This window comes from Mobula hypostoma, chromosome 11 (genome assembly GCF_963921235.1).
Source record: "Mobula hypostoma chromosome 11, sMobHyp1.1, whole genome shotgun sequence".
Lineage (NCBI taxonomy): Eukaryota > Metazoa > Chordata > Chondrichthyes > Myliobatiformes > Myliobatidae > Mobula > Mobula hypostoma.
The window spans coordinates 106,539,602-106,563,888 of NC_086107.1; the positions used below are offsets into that span (position 1 = coordinate 106,539,602).

At 42.9% G+C, this 24,287-nt stretch overlaps 2 protein-coding genes across 6 annotated transcripts in view; one reads left to right on the plus strand and one right to left on the minus strand.

The window, feature by feature from the left end:
• The window catches only part of LOC134354075 (epsin-2-like), a 65,697-nt gene extending 46,246 nt beyond the window's left edge, over positions 1–19,451 (minus strand). For 3 of the 5 annotated variants that reach the window (XM_063062820.1, XM_063062816.1, XM_063062819.1), the window contains exons 1-3: positions 19,368–19,427; positions 4,607–5,140; positions 1,054–1,290 (exon numbers count right to left, since the gene is read on the minus strand). In XM_063062820.1, coding sequence (XP_062918890.1) covers positions 1,054–1,290; positions 4,607–4,964 — 595 coding nt within the window. In that variant the 5' untranslated portion in view covers positions 4,965–5,140; positions 19,368–19,427. Of the gene's footprint in view, positions 1–1,053; positions 1,291–4,606; positions 5,141–17,637; positions 17,746–19,367 lie in introns of all 5 variants that reach the window. The other 2 variants (XM_063062818.1, XM_063062817.1) reach the window with 2 other exon arrangements.
• Positions 19,452–23,149: 3,698 nt separating this feature from the next.
• The window catches only part of grap2a (GRB2 related adaptor protein 2a), an 85,616-nt gene continuing 84,478 nt past the window's right edge, over positions 23,150–24,287 (plus strand). The window contains exon 1 of the mRNA XM_063062821.1: positions 23,150–23,846. Coding sequence (XP_062918891.1) covers positions 23,769–23,846 — 78 coding nt within the window. The 5' untranslated portion in view covers positions 23,150–23,768. The remainder of the gene's footprint in view (positions 23,847–24,287) is intronic.

The window sequence follows — 24,287 nt, forward strand, 5'->3', positions numbered from 1 at the left end:
CTGTCCCAGGATACTGGTGGACTTTTACTGCTGTACCATTGAGAGCATACTCACCAACTGCATCTCAGTGTGTTATGGCAATTGTCCCGTATCGGATCGCAAAGCACTCCAGCGTGTGGTGAAAACTGCCCAGCGGATTATCGGCACCCTGGGCGGGGCGAAAAGCATTATCAAGGATGCATCTCACCCTAACCATGGATTTTTTACTGTCTTCCCATCCGGTAGGCACTACAGGAGCCTCTGCTCCCGTACCAGCAGGCACAGGAAGAGCTTCTTCCCTGAGGCTGTGACCCTGCTGAACCTCACATCACAGCGCTAATCAGTATTGCACCCATATTGTACTGTCTCAGTACTTTTATATTTGTGTGCTGTAGCACTTACTTTTTATTCACAGTTATTTTGTAAATAACACTATTCTTTGCATTTCTGGTCAGATGCTAACTGCATTTCATTGGCTTTGTATCTGTACTCGGCACAATGACAATAAAGTTGAATCTAATCTAATCTAATTATTGTGCTTTTTATTATTATTTTCCTTATCTCATTGTGTTTTTTTGTGTTGCATCAGATCCGGAGTAACAGTTATTTCATTCTCCTTTAAACTTGTGTACTAGAAAAGACATTAAACAATCTTGAATTGCTTTACAGCACCAGTGATCACCAATGGAGCTTCAATTCCCACTGCAGTCTGTAAGGACTTTGTGTGTTCTCCCTGTGAGGCGCTTTGGTTTTCTCCCACATTCCAAATACGTACGGGTTAGTGAGTTGTGAGCATGTTATGTTGGTGCCAGATGAGTGGCGACATTTGCGGGCTGCCCCCAGCACAATCCCCGCTGACTGGTTGACACAAAACGACGCATTTCACTGTGTGTTTCGATGTTCATGTGACAAATAAAGTTGATCTTTATCTCTAGGCTAGTGGTTGTTCTGCACTGTGTTAATATGAAAAGAATTATAATATCAATGAGAGTTTAGAAAAGGGTTAAAACATTACCCATAACAACTCTCTAATATATCCACACACACACAAAAACACAAGGCTTGGATACTTACAGCCATGGTAGGAAGCAGGTGACCCACCCACTTTGCTGCACTCATCTGATTGGCTAGTAGACAGGTTTGGGTGGCTGGAACCCCGGCCGAACATAATCTGGTTGTTGCTGCCTACTCCTGTTGTCACACTTGACATCCGCTCTTTTGTCTTCAGTGCATGACTGCGCTCGACTCGAAGCCTCTCGTCATCCTTCAGTAGGGCGATGAGCTGTTTTGATTTCTCCCTCACATTGACACCTGGTTGAGAGAATCGATTGGAAAAGTTCACTGAAACTAAGCAATGAGTAGAGTTAAAGGAAGTTATGTCTGAATAATCTGCTGGATTTCTCGGAGAATGTGATTAGGAGCATAGAGAATGGAGAACTATCAGATGTTATGTATTTAGATGGATTGACAACATTGCCTGTTTATTTATTTCTTTATTTATCGATACAGCAAGATAGCAGGCCCTTCATGCCCCTTGAGGCTGCATTTTCCAATTACACCCATGTGACCAATTAACCTACTAACCCGCATGTCTTTGGAATGTAGGAGGAAACCGGACACCTGGAGGAAGCCCACGTGGTCCTGGGTAGAATGCACAAATGGTAGCAGAATTGAACTGGGTTCACCGGCGCAGTAATAGTGTTACGCTAAGCTACTATGCCACAGGCACAAAATGCTGGAGGAACTCAGCAGGTCAGGCAGCATAATTGGAAATAAGTAAACAGTCAACGTTTCAGGCCGAGACCCTTCTTTGGGACAGGATTTGGCCTGAAACATTGACTGTTTACTCTTACATAGATATTGCCTGGCCTGCTGAGTTCATCCGGCATTTTGTGTGTGTTGCTTTGGATTTTCTCTTGTTTATGATGCTACAGTGCCACCCCAAATTATGGATTATGGAAGCCATCAGATAATGTCCCAAAGCACAGGTTGTTCAGCAATGTTTTCAAGGACATAGAATTAGAGCTATTATAAGGATATGGATTGAGAATTAGTTATTGGACAGAAAGCATTCCTTTTAGGCAGCCATACTTCCCATATGCCTTGGTCATATTTATTATGCATAAGTGAAAACCTTTAAAGAGAAGAATTCTAGGTACCAAGCAGCATAAGACATCATTAATAACAACATCAGACAAGTAAAAGTAATGGGTTAAAGCATTACTGTCCTGGGCGCTGGTGAAAATTGTGGTTTATGACATCATCGTGCATCCGATTCTGCTTTTAAGATACATTTTATGTACTCGACAGTTATTGGTTCAATTAGCATGTTAAGTTATAGAAGGTGAATGATGCTTCGGTGAAGGATTTGTTGTGTATATTTCAACAGCTCGCAATTTTTGACAGACACCTCTCCATTGCTCCATCTGAATTTAGTTGTAAAGCATATTTTTTTCTCATTATACCATTATCCTGGGCCTGAAGCTATATTTTTGTTGCTAACTTTCACCTGACTCTTGGGTCCCTAAATCCTTCCATCTGAAGGGATTTTCTCTCCACATGCCTAGGCCAGCTGGATTCACGGATGGTTACTGATTATTTGGGCGACATCTATTATGAACAGCTTCCAGACAGTTGCAGGGTTTCTAAGACATAGGAGCAGAAACGGGTTATTCGGCCCAACAAGTCTGCTCCGCCATCTGATCATAGCAGATTTATCAGAACCAGAATCAGGTTTAATATCACCAGTATTTGTTGTGATATTTGTTAACTTTGAGTGGGAGTACAATGTAGTGCAAAAACAGAAATAAAAAAGTAGTGAGGTAGAGTTCATGGTTTCAATGTCTAATCAGAAATCAGATAGCAGAAGGGAAGAAGCTGTTCCAGAATCGCTGAGTATGTGCCTTCAGGTTTCTGCACCTCCTTCCTAATAGGCACAATGAGAAAATGGCAAGTCCTGGCTGGTGGGCATCCTTAATGATGGATGCCACCTTTTTGCGGCACTGCTCCTTGAAGATGTCTTGTATAGTACATATATTATCCCTCTTAACCCCATTCTCCCCGTAACCTTTGATGCCCTTATATCAACCTCCATATTAAATATACCCATACCTTGGCCTCCACAGCCATCTGTAACAATGAACTCTACCCTAAATGATGCATAACAAATATCACGGAACTTAAACAAAACTCTTCCTTTCTTTGCTTCCACATGGTTAATATTCATATTCACTAATGTCAAATAATATTAGAATGACTCTATTTTACTCTTACAAACACTAACTCAAAGCTGCTACAGTCTGTGCAATATTAACCAGCCTCTTCTTATACCTGTGGTCAAAGGGTTTGTTTCCCACCACTGACATCTGAGCCACAATTCGGATGAGTTTTACTAAGTCTCAAACCACCAAAAGGCTGACTGCATTTGTGGCATTTAAAGGTTACATACTGGAGTCTTTTAATAGCAGACAGCTGGAGGGTTCAGTCCACTTATTTTGACATTTTTAAAAAAATTATTTGGCACAAAAAGAGTCTTTGATAGTGTAAATGTAACTTTTTAATGAGCTTTTTAAAATTTGGGTCAAAAGTTCTGAACTGCAACAGCTTTATCTATCAAAAGCTATCCATGTCAAGGGACGGTAGTGTAGTGGTTAGCACAAGGCTTTACAGTACAGGCGACCTGGGTTCAATTCTTGCTGTTGCCTGTAAGGAGGTTGTATGTTCTCCCCCATGATTGCGTGTGTTTCCTACGGGTGCTCCGGTTTCCTCCCACAGTCCAAAGTCCTACTGGCTGGCAAGTTAATTGGTCATTGTAAATTGTCCTGTGATTTGGCTTGGATTAAATTGGGGGACTGCCGGGCACTGTGCCTCGAAGGGCCGATTCTGTGCTGTATCTCCATAAATAACCCATCACAGAACAGTAATCAGTAAGCTTGAGAAGACATCTTCATCTGAGAGTTTTAACTAAATTCTGAGGCCTCTGTCATTCAGGATTGATCACAAGTGTTGCATCCCAGCTGTCTAGATACACAAGCCAGGGGCAGTACAATATGGAGAACAAGCTGTTTCTCATGTAACAAGCTGCCCTGCTCCACGCATCTAATGAACCCGAAGGAATGGCAGAGACCGATACACTTTGGCACCAGAAGCGTCACAGGATTTGCCAGTCAGCGTTGAACTCAACGTAGGACCGCCAGACTAAATTTTATCAGACATATATTAGGCAATATTGAATTCCATTGTCTGCTTAAACCCACCTGCCTCGCAACTTTGCGTACTGTGAGCAAAGGGAGCCTCTGCAGGGAATATTATAACCAAAGTGATATCGCCCCTGTTATACATTCTGAAGTTCTGGCCCAACGAGCCTGTGCTGCCCAATTACACCCAAGTGACCAATTAACCTACTGATCCGTACGTGGGAGGAAACTGGGGCACCCGGAGGAGGCACGTACAAACTTCTCACAGGCAGCACCAGGAATAAAACCCAGGTCACTGGCCCTATAAAGCATTACACTACCATGCTGCCCATGGTTTGCTGAAAGGCTTACTAGTTCCTGCAAGGCACTCTCCCACCCATCAAAATCCGTGTGTATTACTTCAACGAAATCACAATTAGATATTTTATTACCCTGATCCCTTCCATCTCGATCAATGTACTGAAAGTCCTTCAGCGTCTGAATGGCAAAGATGTTTTCCTTGCACTGCTGCGCTACCCGTTCGGAGCCAGTCTTGATCAGGTAGTCCATCAGCATCAAGGCCTTGTACACGTGACGCCAATTCTTGCCGTGGTCATTGAGGCGCTTCCAGATCATGCTCATAATCTCCGTGAAAGCCACCACGTTGTAGGTTAGGTCTGAGATTTCCGCCATCAGCGAGCTCGAGGGTCCCCATGGGTCATTTGATGTAGCCTCCCGTACCTTTATCTCTGCTTCAGAATAATTGTTTACAATGTTTTTCATCTGTCTTCGGAGAGATGAGGACGTCATGGTTGACTGCTTTGTTTTCCTTCTGCAGGGCTCCTCTTAGAAGTCAAGTACTTACAATTTCTGCACAGGAATGTGATCCCTTTTTCAGCCTGACTGAAGCTCCATGCTTCCCGAACAGGCGCTTACTTATCAAACTTGTTCCACTGACAGTTCCACCTCTGTCACATATCCAACACCTGGAACAAGAAAACAAGAGATTGAGTCAACATCATACTTCTGTGAATGTTCCTGGGGTTACTTGAGTTACCGTCACCTTCCTGTCAGCTTGAACCAGTCTGGCCATTCTCCTCTGACATCTCTCATTAACAGAAATGGCACTTACTAAATGTTTCTGTTTCCACACCATTCTCTGTAAACTCCAGAGCAGGGGTTCCCCACACCCTTTTAATGCCATGAACCCCAGGTTGGGAACCTCTGCCTGTTGTGTGTGACAATCCCAGGAGATCAGCAGTTTCTGAGATTTTCAAACCACCCTGTCTGGCACCAACGGTCATTCCAGGGTCAAAGCAACTGAGATCACATTTTGTCCCCCATTCTGATGTTTGGTCTGAACAACTGAACCTCTTGATCGCATCTGCATGCTCTTATGCACTGAGTTGCCATAGTGGCTGTGGACGCCGAGTCTTTATGTATATTTAAGGCAGGGGTTGATTCTTGATTGGTCAGGGCATGAAGGGTTACGGGGAGAAGGCAGGAGGTTGGGGCTGAGAGGCAAAAATGGATCCGCAATGATGGAATGGCGGAGCAGACTCTATGGGCATAATTCTGCTCCAATATCTTATGGTTTTATGGAGTTGCTGCCACATGATTGGCTAGTAAGATAATTGTATTAACGAGCAGGTGTACAGATTTACCTAATAAAGTGGCCACTGAATGTAGTTTGGAAAGCAATTCACTGTCTTTATCTAGAGTAGCACAATCCTCTATTCTGCAGAAAGACAGTGAATTGGGAATAGTCTATTTTATTGAAACTACGAGACCTGGCTGGTGGCGTAGTGGCATCAGTGCTGGACTTCGGGACGAAAGGTCCTGAGTTCGAATCCAGCCGGCTCCCTTGCACGCTTTCCATCCGTGCTGGTGATCTCTTTGGAAACTCACCCTGCAGAAGGCAATGGCAAACCACTGCTGTAACTTGCCTCATATGCAGTTCCCCACTACGTCAAAGAGGCATGAAGGGAAATGGAGGCGAACCGGAGAAACTCCGAATGCGATGTACCTTTCCTATCGAAACCACAATAAATTTGATACGACTAAGTTCTAAAAGGTCAGGGGGCTTTCCAAATATAACACGCTCAAATTAACATTTAATTATCAATTTTTATTGAAGGCCTGGTGAAGTTATTCCACTCACAGTTGGCTTAAGTACGCACTTTCACTTTTTAAACCAATTGCAAAGTACGATGACAATGGATTAAAATATAAATCACAATTCCTGCTATTTATACCAAACACATTCTTGTCTTGTGCTTCCATCTAACAAAGAATTTCAGAAAAGCTACACTGACAGTGCCAAAGACCCTTCCCACCCTTCCTGCAATCTCTCTGACCTCCTGCCATCAGGCAGAAGGTACTACAGCATAAGAACTGGTACTGTCAGGCTGGGTAGCAGCTTCCTGCAGACTGTTCGGCTTCTCACCACCCTGCTGCCATCCAGCACACATGTACACCCTGTCTGAATGCCCTGCCCACCCCCTCTCCCCCAACTCACCCTGCACTGGTCACTCATCTTTTATTGCTGCTGTTTCACAGATTTATACAACTGCTTTCTTTATTAGAATAGTGCCAGTAACATTATACTGATTTTATCGTCTTACAGAAGCAAGCACTTCACGAGAATCTGCCAATCTTCAGCCCATGTCACTCAGGGATAGAACTGCATTTTCTTGCCTTGAAGTGCACGATGACCTATATTCTATCTCATGTGTTGCAACATTCCAGATAACATCTGCTTTACCACAGGCACCACCACAGGACATTATTTTTAGTTGCCAAGACAGGCGCATATCTGTTACCATACTTGAAAAATAATATTTGCAGCATTAGGGAGAAAATACAAGGGTGTGGGATGAATTCAAAAGCTCCATTAGAGAAATGGCTCAGGCAAATTTGCCTTATGCTAAGCGACTTAGTTCTGGGCTGTGGCATTTTGTAAATACCGATACAAATTGAAGTTAAGTTGGAGTTTAAGATTCACTAGGCATTATTCTGTAATCAGCAATTACAATTACCTAGTTCAGCAGCAAGGAATAGAATTCCAACCAGCTAACATTAGAGCAGGATTTCCATCATTTCCACCAAGCCAAAATGTTCAGTTACAACAGATGGAATGTTGGCGCCAAGATGGTGGACATATGGTGAGCCTTATTGCCAAGTTCAGTCAATAGATGAGTTAAAAGGAAGGAGATTCACTTTGCAAAGCTTCAACGTTAAATGATTTTTTCGAAAAAGTAAATGATTTTTGAAAGCAAATACCAATCTAATTTTGCACTGATGAATATTTCAGTCAGACTCTGTATAATAGCAACTGACATGCAGACTGATAGCTTCAGTTCCTTTACCAAGTCATAGGGTTGTACACTGAGTGGCCACTTCATTAGATACAGGCGTATACCTAATAAAGTGGCCGCAGCTGTGCTCTTCTGCTGCTGGAGCCCACCCACTTCAAGGTTCGACATATTGTGCGTTCAGAGATGCTTTTCTGCACGCCACTGTTGTAACGTGTAGTTATCTGATTTACTGCCTCCTTCCAGTCAGCTTGAACCTGTCTGGCCATTCTCCTCTGGCCTCTCCCATTAACAAGGCGTTTTCACCCTCAGACGTCTTACTCACTGGATGTTTTTTTGTTTCTTGCACCATTCTCTGTAAACTCTAGAGACTGCTGTGTGTGAAAATCCCAGGAGATTAGCAGTTTCTGAGATAGTCAAACCAGCCGCTCTGGCACCAACAATCATTCTACAGTCAAAATCACTTAGATCACATTTCTTCCCCATTCTGATATCTGGTCTGAACAACAACTGAACCTCTTGACCATGTCTGCAGGCTTTTATGCAATTGAGATGCTGCCATGTGATTGGCTGATTAAATATTTGCATTAACGAGGTGTACGGGTATACCTGTTAAAGTGGACACTGAGAGATAATGTAAAATTATTACACAGTGGGGTAAGAATTCTGCTTTACTGTGTATACACCATAAGGTAGAATTATCGCTCCACTGCAGAGGTGAGCTTTTGTGCTGATTCCACAGGATTATACAGATCCTCTAGAAGCAGAGCTAAGCAAAGGGGAACCATGAGGAAAGAAAGAGGCAATGTTCGTCTAATGCAAAGAAAATTAGGTATCAAGAAATGTGGGCATCAATGTGGTTCCACCTGAGGCAAAGTTCCTTATCTTAACCAGATATTTGTTTGACAAGATGCATAGAAGCCAGAAAATAACTTGCAAGCTGCAACATTAGCAGAAGATTCTGAATTAAAACCATAAAACTCAATTTCTCCTGGCCCACGGCCCTAATTAACTACACAAAAGAGGTTAGGTTGTCCAAATTTCTGATCAAACAATTCAGTTAATAACAGTGCCATAAATCTAGAGGAGAAAACTAGGTTTACCGAAGCACTGAGTCAGATTGCTGGCAGCTATCCAACATGCTCTGCTGAGAAATACTTTTCAGAATCAGAATCAGGTTTAATATCACCAGCATTTGTTGTGAAATTTGTTAACTTTGTGGCAGCAATACAATGCAATACATGGTAAATATGGAAAAAAACTGAATTTCAGTAAATACATATATACTGTATATAATAGTTAAATAAGTAGTGCAAAAAACAGGAAATAACAAAAAAAATGTAGTGAGGTAGAGTTCATGGGTTGAATGTTCATTCAGAAAACAGATGGCGGGGGGGAAGAAGCTGTTCCTGAATCCTCGAGTGTGTGCCTTCTGTACCTCCTCCCTGATGGTAGCAATGAGAAGGGGGCATGTCCTGGGTGGTGGGGGTCCTTAGTGACGGACGCCGCTTTTCTGAGGCACTGCTCCTTGAAGATGTCCTGAATGCTATGGAGGCTGGTGCCCATGATGGAGCCGACTGAATTTACAACCTTCTGCAGCTTATTTTGATCCTAGGCAGTGCTCCCCTGCCCCAAATACCAGACGCTGATGCAGCCAGTTAGAATGCTCTCCATGGTACACCTGTTGATATATGCGAACGTCTTTGGTTACATACCAAATCTCCTCAATCTCCTAATGAAGTATAGCCGTTGTCCTGCCTTCTTTGTAGCTGCATCGATATGTTAGGTCCAGGATAGATCCTCAGAGATATTGACACCCAGGGACTTGAAGTTACTCACTCTTGCCACTTCTGATCCCTCTATGAGCGCTGGAGTGTGTTTCCTCGCCTTACCCTTTCTGAGCCTCAGCTGTGGCAGCGTGTTTGTGCCCCATGAGCAAGGCACTTAACCACACATTGCTCTAGTGTCTGTGCGAGGAATGGCGCCCCACACAGACTTCCAATCTGCGCCTTGTAAGGCATGAAAATGCCCAACGCGGACCTCTCATGGTCTGAGTCGACATTCCCTCCCTCCCCCACCCTTTCTGAAGTCCACAATCAGTTCTCTGGTCTTACTGACATTGAGTGCAAGGTTGTGTAAATTGATTTATTTAGAGAAACAGCGCAGAATAGGCTATTCTGGCCCTTTGAGCCGCATCACCCAGCAATACCCAACAACCCCCGATTTAACCTTAATCTAATCACGGGACAATTTACAATGACCAATTAATTGGTACATGTTTGGATTGTGAGAGGAAACTGCAGCACCTGGAGAAAACCCACACATTCCACAGGGAGGACATATGGATGACATAAGAATTGAACTCCGACACCTGAGCTGTAATAGTGTCACGGTAACCACTACGCTATGGGTAAGGTTCTGTAACTGAATGTCAATCAGTATTATTCAGAGTGCCTTTCACCAGAGAAACAATCATCAGTATTTTCAGATAAACTGTGGAATTAGCAACAAAAGAAACAATGGATGCTAGTCACAATGAAATAAATCTGTAATAATTTCTGATATAAATAAACCTCTGTTTACCACAGCAAATATGCAAGAAATAGACTTCATACGAGGGAACTCACACTAGTCCTCACAGAGGGATCAGAAGTGGAAAGAGTGAGTAATTTCAAGTTCTTGGGTGTTGATAACTCTGTCGATACGTTGGGCGCAGGGTAGATCCTCAGAGTTACGAAGCATGCATGACAGTGGCTATATTTCGTTGGAAGTTTGGGGAGATTTAGTATGTCACCAAAGACACTCGCACATTTCTACAGAAGTACCATGGATAGCATTCTAACTGGCTGCATCACCATCTGGTATGGAGGGGTCTACTGCACAGGATTGAAATAACCTGCAGAGAGTTGTAAACTTAGTCAGTTCCCGAATGGGCACTAGCCTCCATAATATCCAGGACATCTTCAAGGAGCGATGCCTCGGAAAGGCAGCGTCCATCATTAAAGACCCCCAATCACCCAGGTCATACCTTGTTCTCACTGCTACCATCAGGGAGGAGGAACAGCAGCCTAAAGTGATTCAGAAACAGCTTCTTCCCCTCTGCCATCCAATTTCTGAATAGATATTGAACCCATGAACACAACCTCACTACTTTTTCATTTCTATTTTTGCACCACTTATTTATTTTTAATATATATATAATATATAATTATATTTACTGTAATTCAGAATCAGATTTAACATCCCCAGCATATGTCATGAAATTTGTTAACTTTGTGGCAGCAGTACAATGCAATACATGATAAATATAGAAAAAAACTAATTACAATAAGTATATAATGTATATTAGTTAAATTAAAATAAGCGGTGCAAAAACAGAAATTTAACAAAAAAGTATTGAGGTAGTGTTTATGGGTTCAATGTTCATTCAGAAATCAGATGTCAGAGGGGAAGAAACTGTTCCTGAGTCGCTGAGTGCGTGCTTTCAGTCTCCTGTACCTTCTTCCTGATGGTAGCAATGAAAAGAGGGCAGATCCTGGGTGATAGGGGTTGTTAATGAAGGATGCCGCCTTCTCGAGGCATCGCTCTTCGAAGATGTCCTAGATGCTGGGGAGGCTAGTGCCCATGATGGAGATGACTGAGTTGACAATTTTCTGCAGCTTATTTCCATCCTGTGTGGTAGCCCCCCCCCCATCATACCAGTTTTGTTTTGTATTATTCAAAACGATCACATTTTGTTTTCTATTATTATGTATTGCATTGTACTGCCGCCAAATACAATAAATTTCCCGACAAATGTCGGTGATGTTAAACCTTATATTCCCTCTGGGTAGCCTCCAACCTGATAGCATGAACATTGACTTCTCTAGCTTCCGCTAATGCCCCACCTCCTCCTCGTACCCCATCTGTTATTTATATACACACATTCTTTCTCTCTCTCTCCTTTTTCTCCCTCTGTCCCTCTGACTATACCCCCTTGCCCATCCTCTGGGTTTTCCCCCCTCCCCCTTTTCCTTCTCCCTGGGTCTCCTGTCCCATGATCCTCTCATATCCCTTTTGCCAATCACCTGTCCAGCTCTTGGCTCCATCCCGCCCCCTCCTGTCTTCTCCTATCATTTTGGATCTCCCCCTCCCCCTCCCACTTTCAAATCTCTTACTAGCTCTTTCTTCAGTTAGTCCTGATGAAGGGTCTCAGCCCGAAACATCGACTGTACCTCTTCCTAGAGATGCTGCCTGGCCTGCTGCGTTCACCAGCAACTTTGATGTGTGTTGGATGTTAAACCTGATTCTGATTCAATAATTGTTCTGCAATCAACCAACTCCACCAAATGGATAACTCATCTGACCATCTACCTTTTGTTTCTGGACATTACCAATATAGAATTACCTGCAGTTTCCCTGCATTGAGCCACAGTAGTCCAACCATTAATTTACTGGTGATAGTTAATCCAACACCAAGCAGTATAGAGGTAACCTGTTCATTCCTTTTACTCATCACTATCAAGTAATGAAACCCACAGCTTTGCTCACCTGAACTCAATCACACACTCACTGATTGTTTGAATTCCTATGATGCTTCCAAACCTTCACCAAGTGCCACACGGGATCTGAATGTATCGCTGGCACATTTCCCCTCACTGGGTAACCAAGTCCGCCAGCTTTGGCTGAAGTGGCAAAGACAACAAAGTGGCCTGCTATGCAACAGCAGATCTTGGGACAACAGTAGAGCAGCCTTTTGCACAAGGGTGCAGGAGTGTGCCGGCCCTCAAGGCTGATTTATACTTGTGCATCAAATGGACACCGTAGGTACGGTGTAGCCGCGAACCCTATGCAGAGCCTACATGGATCCCTACGCCGTAGCCTGATGCGCACCTCTCCCAAAATGTAACTATGTGTTGCGGCAACGCAGACCGCAACAACTGTGATTGGTCCGCCTGGTAGCATCGCATTTCATCCTACGCTGCAATAGCTTCCCATTGGGTGACTGAAGGGCAGGGAAGGAACTCTGGCTGCAATGCTTTCCATAAAGCTTTACAGACCTCCAAAATTACGGAGGGCACATTTCGTTTTTACGAAAAAAGACGCTCGCTTTAGACTTGTTTACCCCGAGAAAGACTACCATGACCACAAAGCCTTGCACGGGCAGGTGTGTGCGCATGCGCGATGTGCCCGAATTGCAGAGCGACGCAGACACACCAACACACAAGTATAAATGCTCACAACGTGCGTCGGTCACTTGCGTAGGTTACGGCATCGATTTAACGCAGAAGTATATATCAGCCTTCAGCCTGATCTTAATAAAACATACATTATGTGGAGCAACAAGGTTGGGAAATTTTAAAAATCCTTACAAGAGAAGAACAATAAAGATTCAAGAAGCAACAATATAACAGATATAATGACAAAAATGTTCTTCTATAAGAATAATGAAGTAAAATACAGGTAAATGTTGGGCCTGTTGTGGACCGAAACGTTAACCTGCAGTTGAAGGTGAAGAAATGAGTAATGTTAACCACAGGACATAGAATGGTACAGGCTCTTCAGCCCATGATATTGTGCTGACCTTTAAACCTACAGCAAGATCTATCTAACTCTTCCTGGCCACATACCTCTCCATTTTCATTTCATCCATTTGCTGGGCTAAGAATCTCTTAAATGTACCTAATGTATTTGCCTCTACCACCACCCCTGGTATGGCATTCCATGCTCGCACCACTGTAAAAATCTCATCTCTGACAAGCACCCCCCCCCACACTTTCCTCCAATCACGTTAAACAGAATTCCTCTGGTATTGGCCATTACTATCTTGGGAGCACTGACTGTCCACTCTACCTGTTTTAAATAAATATTCTGCTTGGCAGAGGAAGGAGGCCAATGCTGTGATTAGGAGTGAAATATTAAGTGGGATAAGATTATAAAAATAGATAGATCTCATGGGTCAGAGGATGTTTAAAGAAGTATGGGAGGAATATTGAGAAGCTTGGCTGATTGTTTTCAATCCTTCTTGGCATCAGAAAACTGGAGAACTATGAACCTTGTGCCACTGTTTAGAAAAGGAGGAGGGGTTAAACAGAGTATTTTATTTATTGAGATACGTGAAACGGGATCTTCTGGCACTTTGAGCTGCACTACCCATCAATTTCTGATTTAGTCCTCGCCTAATCACGGGACAATTTACAATGACCAATTAACCTACCAACCACTATGTCTTTGGACTGTGGGAGGAAGCCAGAACACCCAGAGGAAACACACGTGACCACCAGGAGAACGTACAAACTCCTTACAGACAGTGGTGGGAATTGAACCTGAGTCACTGGTACAGGAAAGAGCTACAAACTATTTTAACTTTGGCAACGGGTAAATTATTGGAATAAATTCTCAGGGCTTGCAAACCATGAATTTGCAATGGTATAGATTAATCAAGGGCCATATGAAAGGAAATTGACTGTGATTTTGAAAAAGTAACAAGGAGAATTTGAGAGCAATGTTATTGATGTAGTCTCACTGAATTTTAGCAAGGTTTCTGACAAGATATTACGTCAGACTGATCAAAAAAGTTAGTCCATGGGATCCAAGAAAGTGCCAAATCAGATTCTAAATTTGTTCTGCCGCATGAAGCAAAGAGTAATGCATGACAGGTGTTTTGTGACTGGAAAGCAGTTAGCACAGGTTCAGTACCAAGCCCTTGGTCTGAATGTTTTAAACATAGACTTAAGAAAGTGTTAGAGGAAAGGTTTACACTGCAGAACAATATTGATGGGTGGATTAGTTGTGCAGAAAAGCAAATGGAATTTACTCCATAGAAGTGTGAGGTAATGATTTGGGAGATGCAAAAAGGCTAGGGAATACATGGGTATTGAGTGTTATGGAGGAACAGACTGCATTCAACAGAACCTTTAAGGAGACATGATGGCTTGATAAGGTGGCTAACAAGACATTCAGAATGTTAAGAGTTAGAGTACTAGCTAAGGCACAAGAAAAGGATAAATTAGTGGAGGGTGCAGGGGAAATTTATGACGATGGTGCTACAACTGTAAATTTTTTTGCAATAAGGAAAGATTAGGTATACCAAGATTGTTTACCTTGTAAAGGTGTGGCTGAAGGGAGTTATGAATTATGTATAAAGTTATGATGAAGTCAGACAGAATAAATAGGAAAAACCTCTTTCCCCTCAAAAAAAGGTTAAAATCCATAGGACAGAAATATAACATAATAGGCACGATTGGAAGTGAGATGACAATTTTGATTTTCACATAGAGGCCGGTATTGGTTTGGAACTCACCTGAAAGGCTGGACAGGCAAAAACTCTTAACATATTTTAAAGAGCACTTGGTTGTGTACCTACTGGGTTACCAATCTTATATAGATTAGGCTGAGTAGCTATTTTGGACTGTCATGAACCTCTTGCTGCATCACAAATTTACCTGGTTCCGAAAGTGGAGTACCATGAACGGTTCTGGCCATTTTAGGAAGGCTGTGATGGCCTTGGAGATGAGTGCAAATAAGATTTACTGGAATGGTGTGAACAAAAAAATAACTGGAAGAGCTTAATGGGTCAAACATCATCTGTGAAGTCAAGGGGACGGTTGACATTTTGGGAAATAACTCCAAATGCTTTATCAGCGCCAGAATGCATGGCAATACTTGCCGGCTGCCCCCGGCACATCCTTGAGTGTGCTGGTTGTTAATGCAAGCGACGCACTTCACTGTAGATTTTTGAAATGTATATGTGATAAATAAATCCGAACCTAGATCAGGAACCTCTTTACTGGAACAGAGGATGAAGGATTTCAGCAACAGAGTTTGACCACAGAAGATGGAAGTGTTCCCATTGGGGAAAAAGATTGACAGGGAAAAGATATGGGCAGGGCATCGAGAGATCTGTTTTTGGACACAATGGTGAAGATCTGGCACTTGGTGCCAATGAAGATGGAGAAAACAATTTTCATACTAGAAGGAAATTAACATGCAGAAATTTGGAATAATTATACAGGAAAATGGGCCTGATGGGAATACTCTAAAGCAGCCTTTCTCAACCATTTTGCCCTGAAGGAACCCTTGAAATAATTTTCAAGTCTCAGGGAACCCCTGCGTAAAAATTATTACATCTACAGGTCACAGTATGTGAGTGTGATCAGTAAATAGGAGATGTAATAATCCAAAAATAATTGTTAATGCTCTGTTGATTACAGAATTAATTTTTAGTCAACCTTTCTTGAAAAATACAAGTAGTTAAGTTTAGTTTATCTTTCTTGAAATTAATCTCCTTTCCCTTTCATAAATTTAAAAAAATCATTAGGCAAACAATAAATTTTTGTTAAATAACAAAACTTAAATAACAAACTTAAGCCAAAATGGGAGTTAATTTTTCTAAAGGTAGGATTGGTAGATTTAATTTAAATAAAGGTTGTAAATTGATTTTAATTAATGCTATTTACAACATGAACATTTATTGATAATGTTGAAAAATAAAGTTACTAAATACTATAAGCCAAAGCAACACAGTTCCTCCAAGATAAGACTTTTTTGTTTCCACATATGAAGACAAAACATTACATAAATCTTGGCCTTTGCTTGTTTCGGGCAGCTCTTTGCAACAGAAAAAGTTTTCTCAAATTTCACCATCATCTACAAGCCTTACAAATGCTACAACATGATACTTATTGTGAAATCTGTTGACTTATCAACCAGGATAGAGAAGCTGTTGTTTTTCAGTTTACCACACAAAACCTCTTCAGCATCATGTGACGTGTCATCAATCCGTCAACTTATCATGCTGTTTGAGAGTGCTACATCTTGTCCTAGCATTTTACCCATTATAATTTTACATGCTGGCATTATGAGGTTCTTTTCTGGGTAATAAGTTCTGCTACTAAATAACTTGCTTCCCGAGTCCTTTTACTAACTGTGACTTTAGTAACAAAAGCTTTACTCTGTTATTTTGAGATTCTAATAGCTGTCAATTATAATCAGCAATTTTGTGTGCCATTTGGCTGTGATTTATAGTTAAGTGTCTCTTCTATTTTGCTGAAACCATTGCTGTATTTTCTAAGTTGTTTGCCACAGACCAGGTATAATGGAATAGGACAATTTGGATCACCAGTCCATCTAAAACCCATCGATAAGTCGCTTTCATTGTAAAGACAGACTTTTTGTGTGCCTGTTGCTGCACCAGTGCAGTGAAATGACTCAGACGATTGTACTGTCAGACATGTCTGTAAAACACAGGGTTTAATAAAAATATAAAAAAGAACGGTATAATAAATAACTAAATAAGAAAACTGCAAAAAATACAAAAGCTTCACACTACAATTCACTTCTAACCCACACAATCCACCTTTTGCAATGTTTACAACAGCAAAGTGGCAGGGCAGTAGCTGAGTCATGGTGTGTAAAAATTCCTTCTTTAGAATGAAAATTTCCCTCCAATTTTCTGTCAAGTTTGTTCACTCCCCATAAGTCAGTTGAGGGCATGTAAGGGGAAGCTGGGGGAGGTAATTCAGGAGGGAGACGCTGATATCACAGCCCAAGTTGGGCGCGTCCATTCAATGCTCAGGAAACACATTTTACACTCATCAGCCTACCATCCTCCCTTCCGTGCAATACAGCACTCACCAATTATCAGCCTGCTATCCTCCCCTCTGTGTAATACAGCACTCACCAATTATCAGCCTACCGTCCTCTCCTTCCTGCAACGCAGCGCTCACCAATTATCAATGGCCTCCCCTATCTTGCGTCAAAAACTGTGAACGGACTCAAGCGAATAAACATGGTCCTACTGTGCACTGCCAAACAGGGCAGGGAAACCTCTAACGAGATTGCTATCAGGGCTGCTTGGTCACCGCCCACCACTGTGAGCGCTAGCGTCGTGCGCTGCACGGAGTTCAAAAATGTTATTTTTTTTTTAATCACGACCTCTTGCGGAACCCCGGTTGAGAAACCCTGCTCTAAAGCATGGCTTCCCAACCTTTTTCATACCATGGACTCGCTATCATTAACCGAGCAGTCCCTGAACCCTAGATCGGGATCTCCTGCTCTGAAGGGAACAGACCCAGACTGGACAGGTCAGATTTCCCCGTGCCATTATAATTCAATACTGACAACTCAGAATCCCTCCTGCATTATGATGATATAAACCAGGGATTAACTCAGCCTTTTCTGCAGCTCACCTTTCACAAAACGTTCCTTTCCTGTTCAAGCCCTTTAACTTTCCAGCTGCGGATTACGCTGGGGTCAGCTGACGGATGCTGGCATCTCTTTTATGCAGCTCTGCTCACCTGTTACAAGGAGGATATGGGGGCTTTGAAGAGGGTACAAAAGAGATTCACCAGGATGCCGCCCAAATTAGAAGGTATGAACTATATGAACTTGAATAAACGTTGTCATAGGCTGAGGGTGAAAGGTGAAATATTTAAGGGGAACGACTTTACTCAGAGGGTGGTGCAAATGAAGAGTGAGCTGTCAGCAGAAGTGGTAGATGTGGTTTCAATTGTCACTGATAGAGAAGTTAGAATAGGTACTTAGAGGGAAGGGGTATGGAAGGATAAAGTCAGGGTGCAGATAGATGGGACTAGGCAGACCAGGCTGCATTTCTCTATCACTCTATGACATCAGTTCTGATAAAATAATTCTTCAACATAAGGCACAGGAGCAGATTAGGCCATTCAGCCAATCAAGTCTGCTCTGCCATTCAATCACAGCTGACTTATTTTCCCCCTCAACCACGTTCTCCTTCCTTCTTCCTGTAACCACTGATATAAGCGGTCAGCCTCTTTAAAAAAAAGCTTTTTCTTTCCATTCAGAGAGAGACACACACAGAAACCTTTGGAACTCACTATCTCAGCGGGTAGTGGACACTGAGAATATTCATGTATAAGTTTGTTGGGTCACTGGTAAATCTCATCTTATAGAAAAAAAGCAGAAAAGTGGAGTTGAGCACAAGGTAAAAATCAGTCATGATCATATTAACTTGCACAGTAGATTCAAAGCACCAAATAACCTCCTCCTTCTTAAGGCTGATTGACTCTTTCCCCATGCACCAAACTCATTTCACCACCCCCCACGCATTATCTTCACCCCTGTGCCAATTCAAGCACGGCTCAGATAACAATCTAAAGATTATTAATGATGTGGCTCGCTCGTTACATTGCTCTCAGTTTCCTCATATTCTCTTAGGTGAACCTATTAGCTCCGTGTGCATCTAAAGTGGGCAGCTCTCCTTCACACCTCCGGGTGATACTCAGTACAGCCTTTGGAGCATCACTGTCAGCTGCGGAGAACACTGGATCTATGCCTTATTCATCACCCCTTTCGTTTCAAGTGCACAGGTCAGATTGCCTAGTCTTAGATCAGATTCTGGACCTGTCTGAAACAAACTGCAGGGCTGTGGGAACCCGTTGGCCATCACTCAAACCCAGGACCAGGTCAAGCACGGCAGAAACCAGTGGCTTCTTACTAAACAGGGCAACTCTCTAATCTGCAGCATCTTAAAGACATAATAATTTTCACGGCCCGGGCCTCAGGGGCTCCTCTCTCCAAATAGGATCAGTGACACATTTATAAGGGGCTTTAAATGATTAATCCCCACCTCTCCTCTTGCTATCTTTTATCTCCTATAACCCCCTTAATGTCCCCAGAACCTCAATATCAAGAGCACATTCAATTGAAATGTGGTTTCCTGCGCAGTACGTAAATACCAGACGGTGTAATGAACGGACGGAAACAACGGCCTGGATTTCAGGTGGTCGCCGCCCTTCCTTCCACCTCCGGGCAGCCAACATCAACAGGAAAACCCGAGGCGATGGTTGGGGGCCTACGGCCGGAGAGCCGCTGCTCCATATTTGCTATGGCATCGACAGTGACAGATCCCAACCCGGCCGGCTTCTTTTTTTAAATTTACCGGCAGTGAGTCTCAGGCCCACGACCCGTTATCCACTCACCACCTTCCCGCTCGATCCCCAGCCTGATTGCCAATCAAAGTCCCGCCCACCACCGGACCGTCCCCGAGACGCTGGGGGGAGGGCCTAAAACCTTACGGCCCAATAGTAGAGCCGCTGCTGCGCCCATTCTTGAGTGACATTCACCGTTACCAATAAACAGCAGGGTCTTAGTTCTATTGACAGCCAGAGAGGCCAATCGTTCCATTGACAGATCTGTTCCTATGGTGCGAGGAGAACACGGTAAAGTGGGCGGGGTTCTACATAGAACAGAGAAATCTACAGCACATTGCAGGCCCTTCGGCCCACAATGTTATGCTGACCATGTATCCTACTCTAGAAACTGCCTAGAGTCTCCCTAGCGCATAGCCCTCTATCTTTCTAATGAGTACTTGTTCAATAGAAATGAAGATCAGGCGCAACACATTCCAGTTGACAGTTATGTTATCCAATCAGTGGCTGGAATGAGCGGATTGACATTTCAGTCAAACAAATCTGGTTAATTAGGCTTGAAGATGCCTTCAGTTACAAGAAGGGCATCGGAATGGGGATGTTGGGAACTCTAACACTCCAGCAGGGCAGAAAAAGAATGAGATAATTATTGGGATAAGCAATCATTCCATCGAACTAATTCGTGTCACTTTTGCATCATGCCAGAACTCTAGGGGCCAACAATGAATTTGGACCAAATTATACATTGGGCAAGAACTTTACATTCCCATGCAATTCTGTTGGTTTTGAAGGAACACATGGAGAACTTTTAAAGGTTTTCATAATGGCAGTCAGTAGAGCTGCTGCCTCACAGCTGTGCGTTCAATCCGAATCTCTCCTACTCTCTATGCCAAAGTTGAATTTGTACATGTGCACAGGTGCAATGAAAAAATTACTTGCAGCAACATCACAAGCAGATAGCAACAAATAAGGAGCATTTGCAAAACAAAAGCCTGAACTAAACATAAATGATAGACACATTTGACAAGAAAGAACTCAGTGTGTGATAAATGGGTGCCTCGTGTTCCAGAGGAATGATGTTTCGTTTGGTTGCATACATGTACAGTCAGGTGACAATGAAGTTGAATTTGAACAATTAGAATGAAAAGCTACAAATCCATTTTAGTGCATAGTGTTCCTATACTGACATAGTGATTAGGGTTCTGCAGGTTGCTTCAAGAATGAAGGAAAGCTGTTCTTGAACCTGGTGATGTGGGTACTATTGGTTCTGTACCTCCTGTCAAAGTTCAAAGTTCAAAGTACATATACCCCATATACATATGTCACCATATACAACTTTGAGATTCATTTTCCTGTGGGCAAATCTATAGATAAATAACTATAACAGGATCAATTAAAGATCAACCAGAGTGCAGAAGACAACAACTGTGTAAATGCGAACATAAATAAGTAGCAATAAATAATGAGAACATGAGATAAAGAGTCCTTAAAAGTGAGATCATTGGTTGTGGGAGCATTTCAAAGATGGGGCAAGTCACTGTAGTTATCCCCTTTTTTTCAAGAGCATGATTGTTGAGGGCTAGTAATTGTTCTTGAACCTGCCGGTATGAGTCCTGAAGCTCTTGTATCTTCTACTTGATGGCAGCAATGAGAAAAGAGCATGGCCTGGTTGGTGGGGGATCTCTGATAATGGATGCCGCTTTCCTCCGACAGCATTTACAGCAAGAAAGAGTTAGATAGAGCTCTTAAAGATAGTGGAGTGAAGGGATATGGGGAGAAGGCAGGAAAAGGATACTGATTGTGGATGATCAGCCATGATCACAGTGAATGGTGATGCTGGCTCGAAGGGCTGAATGGCCTACTCCTACACCTATTGTCTATTGTCTATTTCATGCAGGTGTGCTCAGTGTTTGTGAGGGCTTTACCTGTGATGTACTGGCTGAATCCACTACCTTTTGCAGGATTTTCCATTCAAAGGCATTGATGTTTCCATACCAGGCTGTGATACAGGCAGTCAATATACACTCCACGACATGTTTATAGAAGTTTGTTTAAGTTTTAAATGTCATGCCGAAGTTTTAGATAGCATGGCCTGAATGGCTTTCTCTGCGACGGTGCGGGTTTCCTATGGGTGGGGGCGGGGGCTGAGGGCTGTGCCCTTATTTCCTGTCATGTCCGAAAGAGGTAGGTAAATTAGCTGCTGTTATATTCTCCTACTTGATGGGGAAGTGGTTAAGGTCTGATGGGGCAATTGATGGCAGTGTGGGGAGAATGTAAGAAAACGGATTTCGTGTACAATTAGTGTAGATAGATGCTTAATGATCAGCAAGGATGGTGAGAAAAAAAATCAAAGTAAATTTATTATCAAACTACATATATATCACCATATACAACCCCAAGATTCATTTCTTGTGGGCATACTCAATAAATCCAAATAGAATAATAACCATAATAGCATCAATGAAAGGCTGCACCAATTTAGGTGTTCAACCAATGCAAAAAACAACAAACTGTGCAAATACTAAAGAAATAATACTACTAATAATAAAAATAATAAATAAATAAGCAATAAATATTGAGAACATGAGATGTTGAGTCATTGAAAGTGAGTCCATAGGTTGTGGGAACACTGTTGGGGCAAGTGAAGTTGAGTGTTGGTTGAGGGGTAATAACTGTTCCTGAACCTGGTGGTGTGAGTCCTGAGGCTCCTGTACCTTCTTCCATGAAAAGATCTCTTTCAGATCTGCATCTCTAGAAGACTATGATGACTACCCCACAATCATCAGACTCTTGAACAAAAGGGGATAGATAATTCACTCAATGGCCCGTCCATTGAGATGTTCCCACAACCAATGAACTCTCTCTTTCCCTTTCTCTCTCTCTCTCTCTCGTGAGACAGTGTTTGCTGCTGATTCTTGAGTTGGAAGAACTTGAAGTAAAGCAATGCTGCAGACTGTAACATCGTAGCAGTGAGCCGTTGGTCCTTTTCACTGTGGAAGGAGTAATACCTTACTCACTCTCTATCTCTCTCTCTCTCTCTCTCTCTCTCTCTCTCTCTCTCTATTTATATATATATATATATATATAGAGAGAGAGAGAGATAGATAGAGAGGGAGAGAAAGAGAGAGAGAGAGAGTGGGGAGGAAGGGGGAGGGAGAGGGTTGATGCTTTGCTGCTGCTTGTGTATACGAGGGGGAGGGGAGGTTTGGGGTTCTAACGTTTTTCTGTCATTCATTCTTTGGGGTTTTCTTCTGTTTTGTGGATGCTTGTGAAGAGCAAGAATGTCAGGTTGTATATTGTATACATTCTCTGATATTAAATGGAACCATTGACCAGTTGCCGAGAAAGTGCAGTGCAGGTAGACAATAAGGCGCCAGATCATGACGAGGTGACATGAGGGGTCCCTCACGGCCACTAGGGGGCAGTTCCACACATACTCACCCAGAGGTCAGTATCAAACCTGGTCTGTTGTGCCATTGCTGCGTCGGTGCAGTGTTCCACCACGACCCCTGTAATTTCATTCCAGGCCCCTAACCACTTTGCCTTTCATCCTGATTGTATGTCCCTGGTTCTGGACCCTTCTATCAAAGGCGGCAGCCTCCCTTCATCCATTCCGCCGTTACCCTGCATAATTAGAGTTACTTTCATCAGACCCCCCCCCTTTGCAACCTCCTCTGGATCCAAGGACACTGACCCCAGCTTCCCCAGTCCACCCACACACACGCTTGCAATCAGTGATACACCACAGTGTGCATTGTCGCATGTGACAGGAAACAGAATGCACTGAAAACACAGCCTTCTACTACAAAGAAAGCCGGCTTTGAGAAGGAACGCAGATTTCCGAGTATCAGTGCTCTTGACAGTGGACGGAAAGTGTGCTGATTAACAAGGGACAGCCTGCCCTACTGTATATCCACTCTGCCTTGGCTTAGATTATACATTAGAGGCTTGGAGGCTGGTGCTTTGTTTGTGGGGCCAGCGAATATTGCTGCGACTTGACTCCCCTGTGCTGAAACTCAGCATTTAGATTGTGGTTTTCCTGAAACACAGGAAGGTATCGAACACAGTTTTCTTTCTTTCTGTATCATCTTTCGACGAATTGCAGCCGTGTTACTCTTACAATCTATACCCGCTGTCTTGTGGTTTGGGAGCGCTTAGGTATGCAAAGAAACCATCTGGAACCTTCGGTGGAGGCAAGATTGAGATCCCCTGTGTAGTTTCTTTTGCTGCCCCCCTTCTCTGCCCCTCCGCTCCCCCCCCACCCCACCCACAACACCACTTCCCCTCTGACCCTCTTGCTGTACTAACCGCCCCTCCGGGATCTGGTCTGTCAAAGGACCCTCCTCCTCGTTTAATGTTTGGAGTCTTTAGGTTTGCCTGAGATCAGAGAGTCTCCTCTGAGGGTGTCTTGAATGGAGGCGATCGCCAAGTATGAGTTCTCTGGGGCCGGAGAGGACGAGCTGAGTTTCAGAAAGAACGACGTCCTTAAGGTAGGTCGGCCTTTATTCACATTAGCACTATCCTGCCTAATGTTATGTAACTTTGTTGAAATCCGGAAAAAAAAATCTTAATCTCCAACCTGAAGAAACATGACAGGAGATTGTAGAGCAAGGGCTTTGGTAGATCTGCGAATAACTCTGATCAATGTTAAGAGACTGTATTTAGCTCGTAGGCTGTTGAAATATCATGTGCAACTATCTTGTATTGAAGCTCAAAGGATTTAAAGAGTATGTTTGAGTTAATGAGTCTTCAAATGAATGACTTACGGTCAGCATTTACAACGATATATCTCCTTCTCTAATATAATGACACAAAAATTTTCATCGTGTGAGAGGCAGACAATAGGACAGATGATTGAAGGCTTGGCCGGGGAACACTAGCCACAGAGCAACTGTGGAAAGAGGGTTTATACTTCAATTATCTTCCATTAA